The 20,299-nt window shown below is 41.7% G+C and overlaps 1 protein-coding gene across 8 annotated transcripts in view; it reads right to left on the bottom strand.

Moving 5' to 3' along the window:
• The window catches only part of MAP2K5 (mitogen-activated protein kinase kinase 5), a 125,623-nt gene that overhangs the window by 34,097 nt on the left and 71,227 nt on the right, over positions 1-20,299 (bottom strand). For 4 of the 8 annotated variants that reach the window (XR_008327616.1, XM_053366219.1, XM_053366220.1 and 1 more), the window contains exons 17-18: positions 15,521-15,550; positions 6,190-6,243 (exon numbers count right to left, since the gene is read on the bottom strand). The exons of 2 other annotated variants lie outside the window; for them this stretch is intronic. Coding sequence is in view for 5 of the 6 variants with exons in the window: in XM_053366219.1 (XP_053222194.1) it covers positions 6,190-6,243; positions 15,521-15,550 (84 nt within the window). In the remaining variant the exon portion in view is untranslated. The remainder of the gene's footprint in view (positions 1-6,189; positions 6,244-15,520; positions 15,551-20,299) is intronic. 2 more of the 8 variants (XM_053366222.1, XM_053366223.1) reach the window with 1 other exon arrangement.

Genomic DNA, 20,299 nt, shown 5'->3' with positions numbered 1-20,299 from the left:
TGAAAAGGAAAAAAAAAGGGGAGGCAATATGTAATTAGCATGTCATAATCAAAATGACTCACTTGGACACATTATGATCACTGAGAGAAAATTATTGTATCGCTGGTGGCAATTTGTGGGCATGTGTTAACACAATTTACATAATGAAAATACACAAATGTTAATAGCTCGCTTCTCATTTATAGGCGAAAGTCAGCAGAATGTTAATTTCACACAACACTTTTTAGTACCCTCCAGGTTGTATTAGAATAGGGAGAAAAACCATAATCCATTTCAAAAGGCTGTTTACGATTCAGATATAAATAATGTTTTATATTGCTAGATTGTGAGCACTGCGCTTAATGTTGCAATCATTGCTAATGTTATGAAGCTCACTCTTTTTAAATTAAAAACCGATTTATTTAAAATTGAAATTAAATCATAGTCAGAAATTAGAATTTTGGATTACTGCCAATGTCTGCTCACAATCTTGCCCCCCCTTTTTTTTTTGAAGGAAACTTTAATTATGTGTCTGAACTATATGCCTGCTCTTAGAGAACAACAGTTTATGCTCCACTTTTTAGAATTTCTTCTGTGCCCCATACCTCCCACAGCTACTTTCTGAACACCAGTTTTTGGGTTATAATTATCATTTAAGATCACCAGCTGGCCTGTCCCTCCCAAGACTGCAAAATCCACAGACTTAATCTGAGCATCTTGGGAACTGCAGCAAAGGGGCTACCAAACATTGTCAGAAGTGGCTCAAGGGCCACTGTTTAAGGCTCTTATGTTTAAGCTAAGGATGCAAATTGTATAGGTGGGGATGCTGCTGGTTACATCTCTGAAAGCTGGGTGACAAAACTGACCCCCTGACAATTCTACCATTATTAACTATGATTTTCCGTCAACTGTGTGGCTCCTTGCACATATCAACACAGGTCCCTTCCATTCTGCAAGATGCTTCTTTGCCTAAAACATCTTGGGTTCACTCACAGTTAACTTGGCCTGCCCTTTCCATTCAATATTCTCAGCTGAGTAGTGCCAGAGATGATGAATGGCTGTACTTCTCTCATTGGCTTCGAGAGCTCTCCTTCCTCCCTAGCTAGCCAGAGGCATTATCCTATAAATTAGGGATGGGGAGCCTGAGCCCTCCAGATGTTGCTGGACTCCAACTCCCATCAGCCCCAGCCAGCATGGCCAAAGGTCAGGGACAATGGGAGCTGTAGTCCAGCAACATCCAGTCCACATTCCCCATCCCGACTCGAAAAAATTGTTCACAAAAGTAGTAAAAGGTCACAGACATATACAACGCCCACAACAGTGTATGTATTTGCTTCTGGTTGTGCCATTATCAGGGTTCTCTTGTATCTTTCATCCTTATGGTTATTTCCAGCAAAGGAAAATGGAAACGTTCATAATTCTGTCTGGTGATAGGGAAAACCCCTTAGAAAATATACAAGGAAACAATGTGCAACCTTGCACCAACCATACTGGTGGAACTTCATTTTATTTACCAGGATTTCTACAAATAAGCCCAGCATGATTACGTCTGAACACCTAAACCATAAAAATAAAACACATACAGGTAATTTGGGACATCACCTATAAATATGGCCTGTTAAAAAAGTATCACCTGTGCATTAAACACATCAAAATAGATCTCCTCCAGTCATCTATGAGATTAAAATATCAGTTCTCTATACGTCCCTACACCTCCAGATACCACATAAAGCCAATTATAAACTCTCTTTTGGGGTACTTCAATGCCCCTAGGGTGCTGTTAGCATAAAGTACATTCTACAGCAGCAGCAAAAGATTTCATTTAATAGAAGAGGTTGATGGTAAAGAAACAACAATATTTATGACATTTTTATCCTGGCTTTCCTTCAAGGCATTCAAGGCACTGTATATAGTTCCCCACTCTCCATTTTACCTCCACAACAACCCTGTGAGGTAGGTTAGGCAGAGAGGTGACTGGCCCAAGGTTACCCAGTTAGCTTTATGGCTGAATGGGGATTTGAAGCTGGGTCTTCCCAGTCTTAATCTAATCACTACCCCATCATGGCAGGATAGGGCAGGAAGTTACCAGTGTTTTTGACATATACCTCCTTGCACGGGAACGCGCAGCACATAAGTGCATGGGAGAACCTCCCGGGGTTCTGCACTTTATGAGCCATAATCCTGAGGAAGGTGGGCACTTTGCACTTGCCAGAAGTCACAGGGGAGAGTATACTGCTTCACTTCTCTTGAGCAGCAACACCTTCCGTGAGCCTGCAATCTGGTGCAGTTAACATCCCCATCTGTTTAAAACCGTGCCTTCAAAGAACCACACGTTCCTCTCTAAAGAGGGCAAAGTGTGTGCATGTTGTTCTGATCAGAGACAACATATGCATGGCATAGCCCACATCGAGGGGTGGGCAGGTGGGGGCAGAGTAAGCAACACAAACCGCAAGGGGAGCATGCTGTATCTATATTTATTTTCAGCTACATACCATTTAGAGCTATTATGATCCTGCATAACACAATATGCTGTTTACATTACAGGGGGCAAAATATCTGGCCGACAACCTGAATTGAATATTTACCAGTAAAATGACAGCTAATTGGGTTTATGAAGGAGGGTTTTCCTTCTTGCTGTAATGGGGAAGCCTTAATAGAAGTAGGGAACGAGATGGGATGAGGAGGAAGTAAGGGGGGGAGTGAAGGGAAACCACAGCTGTTCAGTCCTGTTGAACTATGGACTTGTCTGAAGCCAGGATGAGCTCAACTTGAGTCTACTGGCTTGATGAGCAGAACAGGGTGACAGGATTCTATTCGCAGGAAGCAGAGGAGGAGGTTGTGGGCATAAGATGCTAGGATTTATAAAGGACAGTTGACTAAAACCTTTGGGGAAAGACTCTATTATACAAATGTTCCAGAGAGGCAGCCAGGTTAGTCTCTTGCAGCAGAAACAACGAAGGGTATTGCAGCATCTTAAAAATGAAGAAAGAAAAAAAGCTATGGTTTTCCCAGTAGTGATGTATGGAAGTGAGAGCTGGACCATAAAGAAGGCTGATCACCGAAGAATTGATGCTTTTGAATTATGGTGCTGGAGGAGACTCTTGAGAGTCCCATGGACTGCAAGAAGATCAAACCTCTCCATTCTTAAGGAAATCATCCCTGAGTGCTCACTGAAAGGACAGATCGTGAAGCTGAGGCTCCAATACTTTGGCCACCTCATGAGAAGAGAAGACTCCCTGGAAAAGACCCTGATGTTGGGAAAGATTGAGGACACAAGGAGAAGGGGACGACAGAGGACGAGATGGTTGGACAGTGTTCTCGAAGCAACCAGCATGAGTTTGACCAAACTGCGGGAGGCAGTGGAAGACAGAAGTGCCTGGCGTGCTCTGGTCCATGGGGTCACGAAGAGTCGGACACAACTAAACGACTAAACAACAACAAAAATGAAGAAATTTATTACGGCACAAACTTTGGTGGCACATTTCCCCAAATGTGCTTACTGAACCTTTATCTACGCCCTAATTATCACAGACTGTATTTTTTTATCTCATTGCCATTTATTTCCCACCTTGGAATTTTCTGCCAGCTAAGATTTCACTCCATGCACCTGACAAAATGGGCTTCAGACTGCAAAAGCTTATGCCACAAGACATTTGTTAGTCTTTAAGGTGCCACAATACTCTTTGTTGTCATTGTTCAGCAAATGAAGAGAGGTTCTAGGTTTCCAACTCCACATATCAGGGAGGATGAGATATAGAATAAGCACCACAACCCTTGAAATACTGGATTCTATCCAGATGGCCTAAGCTACTCATGGCCGGGGAACTGGGGTATGTTAGGGATTGGCCAGCCAAGCTGCACCAAGTGACGCTGGCAAAACTTGTTGCCTACAATGGGAGAAGCCATTTCCATGCTCATACTACATGACATCACTATAAGTGACATTACAATACTAAAGCATAAGAAAAATCCCCCACTGTGCTCATCATTTGTAAATCTTCCTTATGTGTACATGTTGCATACATGGGAGTCCTAGAGATATGATTCTCACTTTAGGGTGCAACAGATCTCAAAGTCAGTCCTGGATGAGCCCTGCCAGTGGAGGTGTCCATGTCTAAACCTCAGCAGTGGAATAAGTTGCTCTGAACAGTTGTGGAAGTCCCAGCTGTGGAGGTTTTAAGAAGGTTGAAAGGATCCCTTCTGCTGCAGAATGTCCTCTTTTGGGCCATGAGATCTGATGATCCACAGTTCCTTCCTAGGGACTGACTCCATTAAGATGAATGATGAAAACAGCCTTCATGAGGCTAAGTGTCCAAGTAGAGTTTTGAGAAAGTGCTGCGGGTCACAAAATGGCTGCAGCCGAGGCATGGCACAACAAAATGGCCGCCACATTTGAAATATTGGGGAAAGAGACAGGGACACAAAATGGTGCAGGCATGCACCCCAATCATTCACTGCCTTACTTGATCGCAGAGAGGAGCTCTTTTCACCTCTCTGCTGTTTAGAAGTGGGAAGGGTATCCAATCCTGGTATCCAGTGAAATGTGGGCATGTTTAAGGATACATGTTCAATGTAGGAGATGCTGAGCCAGTGTAAACAGGAAATGAGCAGGAACAGCAAACATCTCTATGCATTGTACATTTTGAGGGGAAATTTACTGAGACCTTTCACAGGTGCCATAGGATCTACTGCTGGCACACTGGTGCTTGTGGGTGCTGCATTGGTGGCTCTTGGTTTATGCATATTGCCACCATTGTACAAGTACCGCTATCAAGAAGCATGGATCAGTTGCCATGAGAAGGGCGTAACTGCCTCCATGGGAAAAGTGTAAATTGACCTAATTCCATGAACAATCTCAGCTGCTGGTCATGGAAGATTGTAAAATAGCGTGGTATTGTAAACAAAAACTGGGGGAAGCAATCCTTGCAAATGCTCTTATTGCTACCACTAAGCACCAACGACATACATAGAACTCCTGGCTTTTTAATAACTTGACAGCTTTATATAAATACGAGAGAGTGAGGGAGGCGGGGGGGTGGACCTCAGAAACTGCTGCTGAAGGAGACAAATGTTTTCTTGAGGGGGGACAATTACAGGTCTCCCATTTCAAAAGGTGCTTTGGAGGAACATGCAGCATGAACTATAACTCTGAAGCACCTTTTGAAATAGGGCAGCTTGTAATTGTTGCCCCTGAAGAAGACATTTGTCGGAACATGTTGGGCAGGGCATTTGACCAATAAATTCTCCTTCAGGTTCTTTTTTTGTTGGTGCTGTCTTTTTGTGGTTGTTCTACTTTTAGCTTTACACTCATGTCATCCTTTTCAGCAGGAAGACACAGAGTACATGCTATTGCTCAACTGAGGTATTACACTGCAATTTCAGAAATTCTGCATCAATATATCTGTGCCCATTAGCCAGTACTGATTCAAATTTCCTAAGACCTTCAGTTACTCCTTAATGCCACTACTGAGAATGACAGACAGCTATTTCACTGATGTCTTGATGCAATACCACTGTAACTTTAGTCTTTTCTCCATAGAGCTGCTCTGCTTTTTTGCCTCTGAAATACTATGAATACACTTTAAAAAGCTGTATGTTGTTTATGGTGATCTACCACTCCAGGTAATTTTGTTTGTACGGCTGTGTTTCCTCTTAATCTCTTAACTCTGCTAGAATATCTAAGTGCTACAGCTATATTTTTCCCAGAAAGCTGCTCAAGCTGTACTTATATTAGACATATTTTTCACTGTAAAACAATGTTGTTTACAGTCCACAACGCTGGCACATCTCTGGAAAGATAAAACAGCTGTATAGCTGGGACTGCTACCTTTGCACACAGTTCACGAAAAAGCAAAGAATATGATTTTATTACATACTGAAATAATTTTTTTTAAAGTCAATATAAAATGCTGCACAGTTTGAGCCCTCTCCCTCTGCCCCATACTACCACGGGACAAGTTGGTCTTGGAAGCTCTGATGGTCCAATCCTACTGCCCCACATGGCAAGATTTATTATGGAGGGGGATTTTACATGCCGTCTTCTCCAGAGTCTGTACCAGAAACTCTGCTAGAGCTTAATTTTCCTGGAAGGCTAAAGAGCTCCTAGCAGTGACTCACTGTGGCCTCCACTCTTTCTCATCTGCACTGCAGTGTCGTGCTGTGGTTAAGGGACTGAGCTGTGAACCTGGAAGTCTTTGGTTCCAACCTCACCTGTACCACGAACTCACTTGGCTCACCATGTTCTCTGATGTTCAGCGTCCACCCCTGCAATATGGAGATACATCTTAGCACCCTACCTTACAATCATTACTTCAATACTGTACATGAAGTACTTGGAAAACTTTAAAGCTCTGCAAGCTCAGTTGGTAGAGCGTGAGACTCTTAATCACAGGGTCCTGGGTTCAAGCCCCTCATTGGGCAAAAGTTTCCTGCATTGCAGGGGGTTGGACTCGTGTCCCCTTCAAATCTACAATTCTACGATTCTGTATATGCATACTACAAAATGATGCCAACAATTAATTCTTTCCTGTTTGTAATGCTGGGGGACCAAATTTGGAAATGCAATTTGTATGTAAACATACAAAACAAGCAAAGAAAAAAGTATAATATTCTATAAACTCCAATGTACTGGCAAGCTAGGCAGGGTGCTCAGTAAAACCTATTTTCTGCATGTTCCTGTCTGGGGGGGAGAATAGGTTACAGGGAATTTATGCCTTTATTTTGAAAAGTTGCTTTTGAATAGTTCTGTCTCTATAGAGATATTTTCAACAGAAGTGACAAGGAAGACCTCTGCTGCCTCCTTCTGCTTTATAGCCCATGCTCAAGCAAGAAACTCAGGTGAATGCCTCCTTCCATTAGTTGACACTTGCCACAGTTCCCATTTCCTCTTTATCTCCATCCCTGGTATTGGAGCCTTTGCTGGAGAAAGCCTCTTCTTATATTGACTAACAAATCTGCATTTTCCATAGCTATTTAGCTGTTCATGCTAGTAGAGTAATTAATAATAAATAATATTATTATTTATACCCCACCCATCTGACTGGGTTTCCCCAACCACTCAGGGCGACTCCCATCAGAATAGTAAAAACTTAATGAAGCTTAACAAAAGAATGAAAAGACAGCAGCAAAAAGAGGTATCAGGAGAATCTAATTTTGAAAGAATCTGTTGCACCTTATTTTTCCCTCAAGATCTGAGCAATTTCTGAATTCTAAAGATTAAACTGCCTTATATGTTAAAACATTCCATTTCCCTCTATAAATAATATTTGGGTCAAAGACAATACTACTAGCATAGATGGAAGAAGATCTTGCCGCACAACATTATTATTTGGTTTCAGTTGTAAAGTGGTCTAAAAGATGTGATCTATATTTAATTACTTAGCTAGTCTTCCACTGTCTCACAGAATGTGTATGTATGAAAGCAGATATCCATTGCCAAATAAAAAGTCAATATCCCCAAGAATTATGTTTTTGGCACAAATATAAGATGTCTAATAAGAGCAGGAAAATCTATATGTGTATAGGATTTCTACAGCCATAGGATAATAATAGCAGCTGTCAAATCAACTTAAAGTTATCCCCCTGGAATATTAAAAAGCAAATAGCAGATTTCTTCCAATGTATTCTGCAAGGAGAACCATATACTATAAAGACTGAGAAATATTACATATAATAAAATATGATCTTAAAGATCTTTGATTATAATTCAGCACAGAAAACAGCACCACTTTGGTATTAACATGTGAACAGTGTTTAATGTCTTTTAAATGGTTCAATATTGTAATGTATGCTGATGACACCAGAGTTTCACTCTTATTCTGAAACCAACTGCTGCCGCTCATCAATTTAGTCTCACAAAATAAATGAATGCTTAAATGACACTTCTGTCAAATGAAAAAGAAAACCCTGCAAAACAGCTTTTCCATGCACTCAAGTTAAAAAAAAATCATGTTGTTGCTGTTTTTCCCCTCTCCTTCTTTGACAAGTGGCTCTTGCGTTGAAATGAAAACAGGCCAAACTTGGTCAATATTATGGATTACATATAAGAAAAAGAACCTTGGACCTTACTAATATCAAGGAGCAGAAAGCAACAGCTTCAATTAAAACCAGCCAATTATTCAGTCCTTTAAGATGCAGCAAATAAATGAATTGCTTTTAAATGGAAGTCCTTGGATGAAGAGCTCTTTGACCCACAATTCAATTGCACTAGCAGGAATCATAATGAAGGAGGAATTTGCTGAAACAAAATATTTTTTTCTCCCCTGGAAGGGGTAAAAAAGGCTTTTGAATGAGTAACCGAGATGCATTTACAAATATTCTCCATTGCAACAGGGAGAGAAGGGCTAGATTATAAAGGGGGGTGGGTCACCTTGAGCTTTGTTTACAAATTACTTTTCCGCTGGCTGAATTCTTACCTCACCACATGCCTCCCTGTGGCTCCCATTCATTTGGCAATTCCAGGCAGACTTACACCGCTATCTAGAAGCTGAGGGTGCAGAAGCCCTTCCCAAGAATATCAGAGCCTGCAGACTCCTCTCTGATAATCACAAGACTGTGCCCAACAATGCAGTGAGTGAGGAAGATGGCACTCTCTCTAGACACACTGGAGCACCTGTGGGGCTTGGTAGTGGGGCAAGAAATGCTGTGGCCCTCCTGGAGGGAGAAACACAGTTCATCAAGTTGATTCCCCCCTACTCTAAGTGCCTCTCCTAAATGAAAGGCAACAACTCATGACATTTCATCCAAGAGACACCCTCAATGGCAACTGGGAAGAGAGAGGTGGCCAACAAGGATTGGACAGGCACTGCTGAACCAAAGGAAAGTTACGACTTTCCCACAAAGTTTTTGCTTCTTATCTTCTGCTGTATACTCTCATGCAGTGTGCACCTATTTATGACACGTCAAGGGTAAAAACTAAAACTAATATTTATATCCCTACTTTCTCTTTCCACAAAGCTGGGGATGCCTAAAGCAGCTAACCACTAAGGCAGTTAGCAATTTTAGGAATATTAATTAGTTAAGTCAAAATGATTCAAAGATAAATAAATACACAGCAAATATTGTGAGTTTCAAATGCCTTGAGGTTTGCTGACCTTAGCAAAATGATGCCACAGAGTGACAGTGCAATACAGTAAGTCCACAACTTATGCAGAGGTTGCGTTCCGGGGATCACGCCTAAAGCCAAAATTGTGTCCAGTCGAAACCTGTTGTGTTCAAAACCCGTTGTGCCAAAGTCATTTTCCTGGAACCCCGCCCCCTTTCTGCCCCTTAAAAAATATTTTTTTTTGCCCCTTCATAAAGCTGATTGTGCACAAGTTAAATGTGCAGAAGTGGTGGGCTTGCTTGTATACAAAATTAGGCAAAAACAGTTGCCCCAATCCAGTGACTGTCCATGTATAGAGGACAGAATACTAAACTCATTAGGAAGGGCTGCTACCTAACTGCATCCTTCTGTGAATATTTTGTTCCTGTCTAGAGATGATCTCACCTCTGAACAGCTTTGCCGAAACACCAGAACCCATATGGGGTCCTGGATCAGGGTAACTCATGAGAACTGATCCAATGCAGGATTTTTACCTCACCCCACCCCCATTAATAATGTTTTGGACTGCTGCCTTCCTTTATAAAATCAACCCAAAAGAAGAGCATGTTCAATCTTGCTCTTTAACATTCTCTATTATTCACTTTTGTTTCCATCGCGCTGGGTGCCTCTACCCGGAGAGAAGCAATATGTCATCATTTTGTTGAGCTAACTGGCCTAACAGTCTTGTCCCTTTGAGTTAGGAACAAGACAGCAACACTTCATCAAACCGTTGGCAAAAGCCAGGCAGGAAAGGGCTGGCAGAAGAAATGGGAAGCAGCCAAGTTTTCAAATCTGGTGACTTGATTAGCCATTATAGAAAAGGGAAAAAACATGTTGGCCCCCAAAGTTGTCCCCTTTTGAACAGAAAGCTCCCACTAAATATCACCTCCATCAGTCTCACCGTTGCAGTTTTGTAATAACCCGTTTCAGTGCTTGCTAGGTGAACATTTGTTGAAAAGGCATCTTCGCCACTTGCCACTACTGCCTCCTCTTTTTGGGGTTTCCTCTCCCCCTCCCCTCCCCTCCTTATCATACTCCTTATTTGAAACAGATTTTTAACAGATAATCTTGCTCGTTATAACAATATCTCGCTTGCATTTTATTCAAATAATTCTTAAAAACAGCTTTAAAAGCCGTTTGGAATAAACATCAAGCTCACCATCAATCAAAGGCAAAAAAAATTTCTGCTGGCGGTTGTATAAACATCAGATCAACTCACTGATGTCTTCAAGGATTTCAGACTGAACCATAAAAAACTCCATTAACTTCTGACAAAGAATGCAAATTAATCGCAACATGGGGTGAGATGAAATTAAAGGCTCTTTTCTAATCAATGACAAGGCAGGATGAAATATTTACTCCTCTCTCTCTCTCTCTCCTCCCTCCCTCCCACCTCCAACGCTTGCCTGTGTTCAGGGTTGCATTCCTCAAGCCAAGCCCAAGCAGAAGGTGAGTGCACAAACTTGGCCACATCAAGAACTGCTTAGATCCTCTCAGCCCTAAAGTAATCTGCACAGATTCAACACGCACACGTGTGCACACACACACACTCCAAATCTCAGGTGCGCCCAATTTGTTATTCACACTCTCCTGTGCCAGTGAAAAGGGGTGGGGGTGGGGGGAGAGGAGAAAGAAGGCTGGCACAGACAGATGCACCAGGAACCTGAAATGACAGTTCTGCCCTCCGGAAGCACGATCACTACAGAAAAATCTAGTACAGCCTCCAGGTGAAATGTCTGGTGCTCCATATGGAGCAGAGAAAATTAACAACAAGATGGAAATCTCACAAGCAGCAGGGAGCTGGATTTTTTTGAGGGGGGAGGGGGGAAATGAAATTTAAAGATGAAGAAGGAGAAGTAATAAATTAATGGGGTGTGAAAACATTCAAAGCTTTACAATACCAGGGGCACTATTTGCTCAGATTTTATTTTTTTTTAGAATAGGAGGGGGGAGCACCCCCTTCCAAACTTCAAGTCATTTTGATGTAATTTATTAACAAAGATCTGCAAGTGTATCCAAAAATAGGTAAAAGGGGTTTTAGCCAGATCCAGGAGGACTAGTTTAAATACATTTCTCAGAATCCTTCAGTTTTCAAGTGTTGCCTTAGAACACTTTTGCAATGGACTTCTCCTTGCTGCCCCTAACTTGGAACACGAGCAGTGACTACTTGACAGTGGCAACTGCCTGCATTTCTCTGCATTTTTGTACTGTTAAGCATGTCTCTGCCTTCTGTTTAAATCAGGGCAAGCTGAATATCTGGAAGAAGAAACTGTACTGCAGTGTATTTCAGTTCGACAATTCTTTCCACACAGAATCAGAAAATGCCTCCAAATCAGCATTAAGGTATTTAGAACTTTTTAAAGACTCACAGATATACACAAACATACATCTAAATGCAGTTGTTGTTGGGTTTTTTTGGGGGGACGACTAACTTGGAAGAAAGTATTTTGGTTTAATGTTTGAACTCACAAAAAAAGTCATTTATTGTCATGGAGTGTTGGCTTAAAGTCATGAACTTCACCCCAGTTTTTGTAGATATTTATACATACATCAAGATAAGAACATTCCTTTAAATTATTTCTTTTGATAGAAAATACCTCAGACTTTGAAAAGGATTTCATGTTTCTAAGAGATTGTACTCTATAGCTTCTTAGAGATTTCTGCCCCCTAAACAGCAAATAAGTGGTTATCATCACAATAGTAAGTTAATAAAAACATTAAGTGAATCAAGAATTTGCTGGATTGATCAAACCCGAGAGTTTGTTTGTGTAAACACCTGGTAACAGCAGTGGCTGGTCTAATTATCACAATATTTAAATGTTTTCTCTGCAAATTGACACATTTGCAAGTGAACTGCAAATGAAAAACACAAATAACATTCACCATTCATCAAAACCAAAGTCCTGAAAGCACTTACAAGCTTCTCATGTGACTTGCATAAGCAGTTGTTTCGCATCTATAAGAATATTGTACATAAGATAAAAAATATTCAGTAGGAAACACTCACTAGGAAACTTTTTTTTTTTTTGCAAGTCCCCTGTTGAAACCAGCAGGAGCTGTTCCACATTTCGCACAGGCTGTTATGCCTCCAGGTGTTTTGCTTTCAGTGAAGGAAGACAAGATTCCCAATTTACAACGTCCATACTGATCCCAAAATGCCTCTCAGTCCTCCTGCCCCGATCTGGGAGGAACTGAGAAGACAACACATACACACAATGCAACAAAATATAGCAGAAGGATATATGGCCTGAAAGCATGATGGCCTGAAAAAATGGTGACAAGGAATGGCTGACCTTATAGATAACCCATAGTGGAATTTCTGCAAAGTCAGGAATTTAAGCAGGGGTGACCAGCATTATTGGTCTGGGGGGCCAATTCTGCTTCTTTGAGTGAAATGTTTCAGTGGCTTACACTAACCCAGAAGGCAGAATTCAAATGATTTGAAGGCAATCTTGGGAGTCAGAAATATATGCTGATATGTTGAAACAACTATGTTGTTTGTCAGAGGGGGTTAACGTAGGAATTACTTATAATGACTATCAAAAGGCATTAGTGGAAGGGTGAAACAGGCAAATATGTTCCATGCTTCCTCCATGATCAACTGATTTTCGTATGTTTTCATGTTAACCACTTTTTGCTATGCACCTGCAACAAATACACTTCTGAACAGTCATTCCTCTCCCACAGCTGTTTCTACATATATATTTATTTCTGGAGACTATTTCTGAGATAGCTGCGCATCTAGCTGACATAATGTGCACAGCAACTTGCTTTCCCCTGGCACGCTCCCTGCGAATTGCTGCACCATGGGCTGGGTTTGGGTCCACAGAATCATACTTCATGTTGCTATGGTTAGGCGAGATGTAGCTTTGCTCCAGGATCAGACCACCACCTGTTTAAATATTTCTTGGCCACCACCAGTTTAAGAAGAAGAACAGATGGTGCATCTGCTGACTCTTTTAAAGTCCATAAAATGGTTAAGAAGAAGTTGTTGTTGTTTTTAAAAAAAGTAAATAAGTGCTCCTAAACACAAGGAAAAGACAAAATCTCTTTCTATTATTCAATAACCACGGTGGTGAGGCATCTGCATAATCTAACCATGCATAAATTAGAATGTGTTATTTGCATAATAATAGCAAGTTAATAGATGCTTAAAGAGCACAGACCAACACCAGCTTTAAATCAGACATGCCTCCAGGCACTTTGGCCTGTATCAACCAAGACTTTAGGAAAAATGGGTACAATCCACCAGGGAATGGGTCCTGCACGTGGATCACTAAAATGACTCAGAGCTGTGTAAGAGATCCCAACTGATTGCACACAGCCCCCATCCATTTTGATGCAGAATATACAGGTGATGTTGTGGGTGATTTCTACCCCATGTCCATGAAACAAAAAAGCCAAAATAAATAAATAAATAAAAATGAGGAAGAACACTCCAAATAACTCATATTGCTGCATGGGCATAATTCTTCAAGGACTAGGACATAATCCTTCAACACTTTTCCAGCAAGAATAACAGCAGGTCTTCCTCCCACCCCTTGAACTCCTGTCATCCATTTGTCATGACAGGTATTTGCAAAGAAATACAGCCAGAAAGGGACAGCTGACTAGCGTACTGGAGACTTTCTCTTCTCCTTTTGATATTTTTATAGATATTTTATTCAACAAGCGTATACGCTATGGGGGGGGGGGAGCGGCGGCTCACAGCTTCTCAAACAGCAGTGCCTTAACAATAGTTTCCAGGCAAGTCTAAGGATATTTCCCGCCTGAGTTCAGGTGTAGTATTATTGGTTTTGACTCAAGTTAAGATAATAGAATTGTAGAGTTAGAAGGGAAGGTCCCTGAGGGTCTTCTAGTCCAAGACAAGAGAGGAGATCTTGGTTTGGGGATATAAGAAAGTAGCAGGGTGGTAGGTTCTACCATTTAGTAAGCAACCAAGGCCTGGTTCTCGTTGAAGTGGAAAATCTGAATACTCTTCTATCCAAAAAAATTCCTCCACATTAAGCAAACAAACCTACATGGAAAGACTAGACCCTTTGTCTTCATCATCTCCCAGACATGCTGCTTTCTATGTAAACTGAATAGAAGAGCAGGCACACACCCCATGTCTGTAGTCTGATATGGTTCAGGACTGACATAGTTTTACCACCCCAATGAGAAAAAGGCCTCAGAAGTATTGGCAGGTCAAAAAAGGGTAGGTTCACCAGATTTTTCCAGCACTAAGTGAAAACTTTTTAGACACTCCATGTTGGACATACACAGAGTCATGAATGGCTCAACACATATTGAATCATAGTATCACCAAAGCCCTTTTAAACAAATCAACTTCTGAACAAGGGTTAGTCAGCATCACGCTGATGAGTTGAATGCTTCAGAAATACACATAGCATGTAGGTATTTGCATTATACTCATACAACATTGCACATCAATAGTCAGATGAGCCTTAGGCACAGGTCTTATGATCTATGTAGAGAAGAGCTCCTTTTTCAGATCACTTTGTGATTGCTAAGACATCACCTTGTTTCACTTGAGGCACAGGCAGCAATATGATCACTCTGCTTATTTATCTTATTAGATGTCTTATCAGCCCTTCACCACAAGGTCCTAGGGCAGGTCACCACAATAAAATACACAATGATAAAATATAATAATATAATATAATATAATATAATATAATATAATATAATATAATAATACTAGTTACAAGCATAAAACAAGGAATATGTGTAAAACCTATTGAAACCAGTTGCATATAAAACAATTCTAAAAAGTTCCAATGCAGATGTGGAGTGAAGACTGCAACTTAAAAAGAGGTTTACACTGAATTTCGTTCTCCCATGCATTGCTAATGTGCAGGAACATCTCCACTACCTAAATATCAGAAGGCAATATGACCAGGAGTCTGGCTCTCAGTCACTAGCCTACCTGGATGGTGGCCATTAGCCTAGTTGTTGGGGTTCATCTGGCATCAGTAATTGCCATAGACAATTGCTGGGATTAATATTGCATTAGCAGCAGTATCCCTTTCCCAACAGCATGTTGCAACTTACTTAAAACAAACTCATACTTTTAAAGATCCCAGCCTCAGTCAACACTTCCTCCACCCTGTATCAAGTCAGTTTAACCACAGACACCCCACATCTCCCCCCATTAAGATTTGCATTAAAAAGTTCTAATCATTCTGTCCAAACAACTGGAGTAATGCAAGGTTTTATACCCCCCACTCCACAAAACATTGCTGAACTCATTTAATAGCCTCAAATATGTCAAATAAACCTGGAGTTTAAAAACAGAATGAGATCAATGGCAGTTTTGGACAACTCTGCAGATATTACCATTAGATTTAACAGGGCAGATTTATATGAATCTGGTTGCAAGGCTCACAATTGCTCTCTGCAACTTCATACATAGGAATGAACGCCACAGTGGCAGTCAGTGATAATGAACATTCTTACCTGAGGATACGGGAACCTCCCGAGAGCAAGCTGGGAAAGGAAATAATATTTGTCTAGTTAGAGAGATTTGCATTAGGGGTTGAGGAAAAGGAGGGGGGGAGAGAGAGGAAGAAGAGGGGGAGAATAACTAAAAAAAATCAGTACAGTATTGCATGTAAAATGGACAGAGATAGAACGAGGAGACGCTGAAGCAAAAATAACCTCTAAGCATGGAGAACAGCTATATTTAAAACAGACAATCATACAGAAGAAGAAGTCTGTTAATACATCTGGTGGCCTACCCACCCAACAACCCTGCCCACCTCTGATACCCCCAATCCTAATTCAGTGTATTTTGATGAAGAGAAAACAATATGAAGTGAATAGTATGGAGAAAGCACCCAAGACGCCAGAGTGTGGACGCTGGTCATATTCTCACAATACACTGAAAGCATCATTGGTCCACTTTAACAGCCATGGCTCCCACCTTCCACTCAAAATGAATGATTCCTGTGCACTATAGTTTCTTAAGCGTGCTGGGAATTGTAGCTGTGAGTGGGGGCTCTCTTAACAATTCTCAGTAATGCTAACAAACTGGGCCTCCCAGGATTCTTTGGGGGAAGTCATGACTGTTAAAGTGGGACAATAATGCTTTAAATGTATCGTGTTGATGTGAAGAGTATCAAGAGTGGAAGCTGTAACTGGGGCCCTTTCTGGTTTTGAAATGCAACCCTCATGAGACCACAGCATCGTGCTCCATGTTAACCAACAAGGAAGGAGCACCAGCCTTTGGGTCCTCCCACTGTAGGCAACATGGATTAAAATCTTCACGTCATTCATAAGCCACGGGGAAGAGTTTGTCTTTCCACCATGGCTCTAAGGACTGAAGGGCCCTTAAATGGTGCCAAAGGGTACCAAATCCAAGAGAAGTGATTGCTCCCTCCCTGTGGGCCACTCAGGCACAGCCCAGTTCTGTGGGGCTCTGAGTCTTTTCGGTCCTTTCAGAGGCCATATGCTGTCACTCCAAAAAGGATGCACAAGGCCCAGAGCAGCTCATACAGCTCCTCCGCCCAGGCCTCACCATTCCAAGCCAGGGTGGTTTTGACTCCTCATTTTTCACAACAAAATACTTCACTGATGCTCTTCCACAGATGCTCACTGGGTTTGTGTAGAGCAGCAGTTAGGGTGTTGGATGTGGGAAAGCACACACAGTTCATTAGATGGCTTTGGAAAAACCACTCTTTTTCTAGATTGCCTTAAAGGGTTGTTTTAAAAGAGGAAGCATACTACGTTGCAATCTGCACTGATCCTTTGGATACACGGCGAGTAAGAATTCAAAACCAGAACCCTCATAAAAATGATATTTTTGGTCTAAAACTTCCTTGCCAGAAGAGTGAACATGCCTGCACACAAAATGCAGTTCAACATCCAGCACAACAGCAAGACCCTTAAATGTTATGCAAATTAATACAAAAGAGGCATGCTTATACAAATTAAGCACATTTATGCAAATATAATTTATTTTGAATACAGAATTGGGTTTCATCAGTATAGAAATTGTTATTTTTGCATATAGAATGCAAACAAGTCTTGACTATAATTTATTTATTTTAAACACAAGCCTTTCTGTTGGGATTTGCTTCAACTGTGAAGAGGGAGCAGCACCCAAGCAGCAAGAAACCCAATTCAAGAACCATTGTTCTATTGGGCTGAGCAGAGTCTCCCCCCTCTCCAAGATTGTCAAGGTATTATAAATTAAGAAACTCACAAAAGAGCCTGTAATCTTCCCCGAAATAGCCTGCAGATATGTCACTGTACTAAATGTGTTTCAGATTTAATGAAGCTTTAATGTCCTTTTTAATTTTGCCTGTTTCAGTATCACCAGGGGTCGAGCAAGGCAATCAGCACTCAAGAGGATGGTTTGGTTTAAAACTAGGAAAAAACTCATTTGCTTATGAGTTGCACTGTATTTTCTTAATTAAATTTACTGAGTAAAATGGTTTTAAGTTCAACCAACCAATGACCTCTGTATGTAGATTTAGATTTATAAATAGGCCAACAGCTAAAGCATAGAAGCCAAAAAACACACAAAACAAAACCCAACCATGAAAACAAACAGATTAGGGCTTTGCCAACAGGAGAATTGCCTCCATACAACAGAAGCCATTTGAACATAAAATGATATATAATCCCGAGAGGAAAATTGAAAAGATAAAAGCACACAACTTAAGACAGTCAATCAGAAAAGTCAACCCGTTCCATCGCAGTTTTTTGGGAACATATTCCCATTAGCCCTCTTAGCTTTTGAATCCTCCCGGCTTGACAAGTTAATAGATCGGTGCCTCAACACAGTGGAACCCTCCTTATTTGAATCTCGATTATCCAACACGCTTGCTTATTTAAATTCCTCGCCTACTACATTTCCATCCAAAATGTCACTTCTGAACACACTGGTTTCCCATAGCTCCTCCTTGCAGCAGCCACATGCTCAAGATGGTCCTATGAAGAGGTCTAGACTGCACATTCTGTGGATTATGCAGAAAAGTAAAGGACACATTTGACAAAATGCCAAGCATTCCCTGCAAAGGACAAACAAAACAAAACCAAGCCCTGCCTTAGTAATTTTATTCCTGAAATGCAAGACCCCTGAGGATGCTGAGCTGAGACAAATCTTGGAGTTATGGAAAGCGGGCAGTGACCAAGTGAGCTCTGTAGATGCAAGTTCATTTCTAACAGCCCTAAAACATATGCAACAGGTAGGAGATTAAATTTTGCCATCCTCAAGCTGCTACACCACAGTATCTGATCCACTGCAACGTCACAGTGGCTCTGAGGTACCACTCTTGTGCAGTTCCAGCATCCTCTCCAACGTACCAGGAGATTCACCTCTTAACAGTGTGATCAGCTTCCTTGTCACCCCCATCACCCAAATATGACCACCCCTAAGCCATTGCTTATGCAGCTGGGGCTGCCCTGACCATCTTGCAAAGGAGCTATGCTCAGTAGTGGATCATGTGATTTGCATGCATAAGGCCCCCAGATTCAACCACTTGCACCTGTTGGGTGGCAGGGCTAGAAAAGATCTCTCTCAACCTAACTCCTTGGAGAGCCAACACCAGTGGGAACAGACAGCACTAGGCTGATTCTGTATAAGACAGCTTTTAAGATTCAAATGCATCTCTAAATCAGGGCATGATGCCTCAGTGACTTGCTAGGAGAATTGAATGACAAAGTGTGAAGTTATTTGCTATGTCCATGATTAAGAATAGTGAAAGGAGGTAACACTAAAAGCTTTAACATTCACAGAATAGTATAAACCAAGGATGGGGCACCTGTCCCCCAGCCAGCCCAGTAGCTGATGGACTCCAACCCTCACCAGTCCCAGGCAACATGGCCAATGGTCACAGATGATGGGATTGTAGTCCAACAACAGATGGAAGGCCGCAGATCCCACAACCCTGGTATAATGGGTGCTTTTGAATTATGGTGCTGGAGGAGACTCTTGAGAGTCCCATGGACTGCAAGAAGATCAAACCTCTCCATTCTTAAGGAAATCAGCCCTGAGTGCTCACTGGAAGGACAGATCGTGAAGCTGAGGCTCCAATACTTTGGCCACCTCATGAGAAGAGAAGACTCCCTGGAAAAGACCCTGATGTTGGGAAAGATTGAGGGCACAAGGAGAAGGAGACGACAGAGGACAAGATGGTTGGACAGCGTTCTAGAAGATACAAACGTGAGTTTGACCAAACTGCGGGAGGCAGTGAAAGACAGGAGGGCCTGGCGTGCTCTGGTCCATGGGGTCACGAAGAGTTGGACACGACTAAACGGCTGAACAACATGCTGCTTTTTCAGTGGTGACTTCCTATTTACACAACCCCTGGTGAGGTGTATCTGCGTCCATCAGTACTGAATTTTACAAAGAACTTGAAAACATTCTTCTTTACCCAGGCAAGTGATGTCTGAAGGATACTGTTCCTGGCAACCCTGAGATCACTGGATGAGATCATGTTTTTAACTGGTTTTTGACTGTTTTAACTGTAACTGCTTTTAGAATGCTTTTTTTAAAAAGAATATTTTTTACTGTGAATGTGTTTGTTTCCCTGGGTTTCTTCAAGAGGAGGGGTCAAATCAGAATACACATCTTTCCATCGTACCATGAAACTTTCAACGTACCTTCAGTTATAGCGACCTTCCAAGGTGCATTCGGCTGCTGGGGGAAGGCACAGACTGAGGGGCACTTAGAGGAACACATGCAACAGCAGTTCAGTGTTATAGAACACACTTTGCATTTCATGAAGAGCTAAGTTCAATCTCCAGCATCCTAGGGAAACACGGCCGAGAAAGACGTGCCTCAGCTTGACGCTCTGGAGAGGTGTGGCTACTGGAGGAGACAATGCTGAAATGGATGGACCAATGATCTGATGCAATATAAGGCAGCTTCATACATTCATATACAAGCAAGCTGGTTGCCAACGTTTTTTCAGAGGTCTGGGAGCATCACCTGCCTTCTCTGGTCTACTGGCAGCAAGAGGTACCCCAAGGTGGTCTTGTTGCAATTCCACCTTTGACTAGTTCTGGGTGGCAATGTACTCATTAAATCCCAGCTTAACATCCCTCAAATGGCGAGTTCAAGATCGACTGTAGGCATGAGTCCTGACACTAATGTAAGCAGAAAGCCACTGAGGCAAGGGCATGCTGAATATTGTTTTTAAGGACAATGATGCTATAAAGTCTCCTGCCCACCCTTCTTTAAATTACTCTGTGCGACTTGCAAGTTTGTTTGGCTTTTTAATTTACAGT

This window comes from Podarcis raffonei, chromosome 14 (genome assembly GCF_027172205.1).
Source record: "Podarcis raffonei isolate rPodRaf1 chromosome 14, rPodRaf1.pri, whole genome shotgun sequence".
NCBI classification, from domain to species: domain Eukaryota; kingdom Metazoa; phylum Chordata; class Lepidosauria; order Squamata; family Lacertidae; genus Podarcis; species Podarcis raffonei.
Note: the sequence above shows the minus strand (reverse complement) of the source record. Positions and strands in the feature narration are given on the sequence as shown.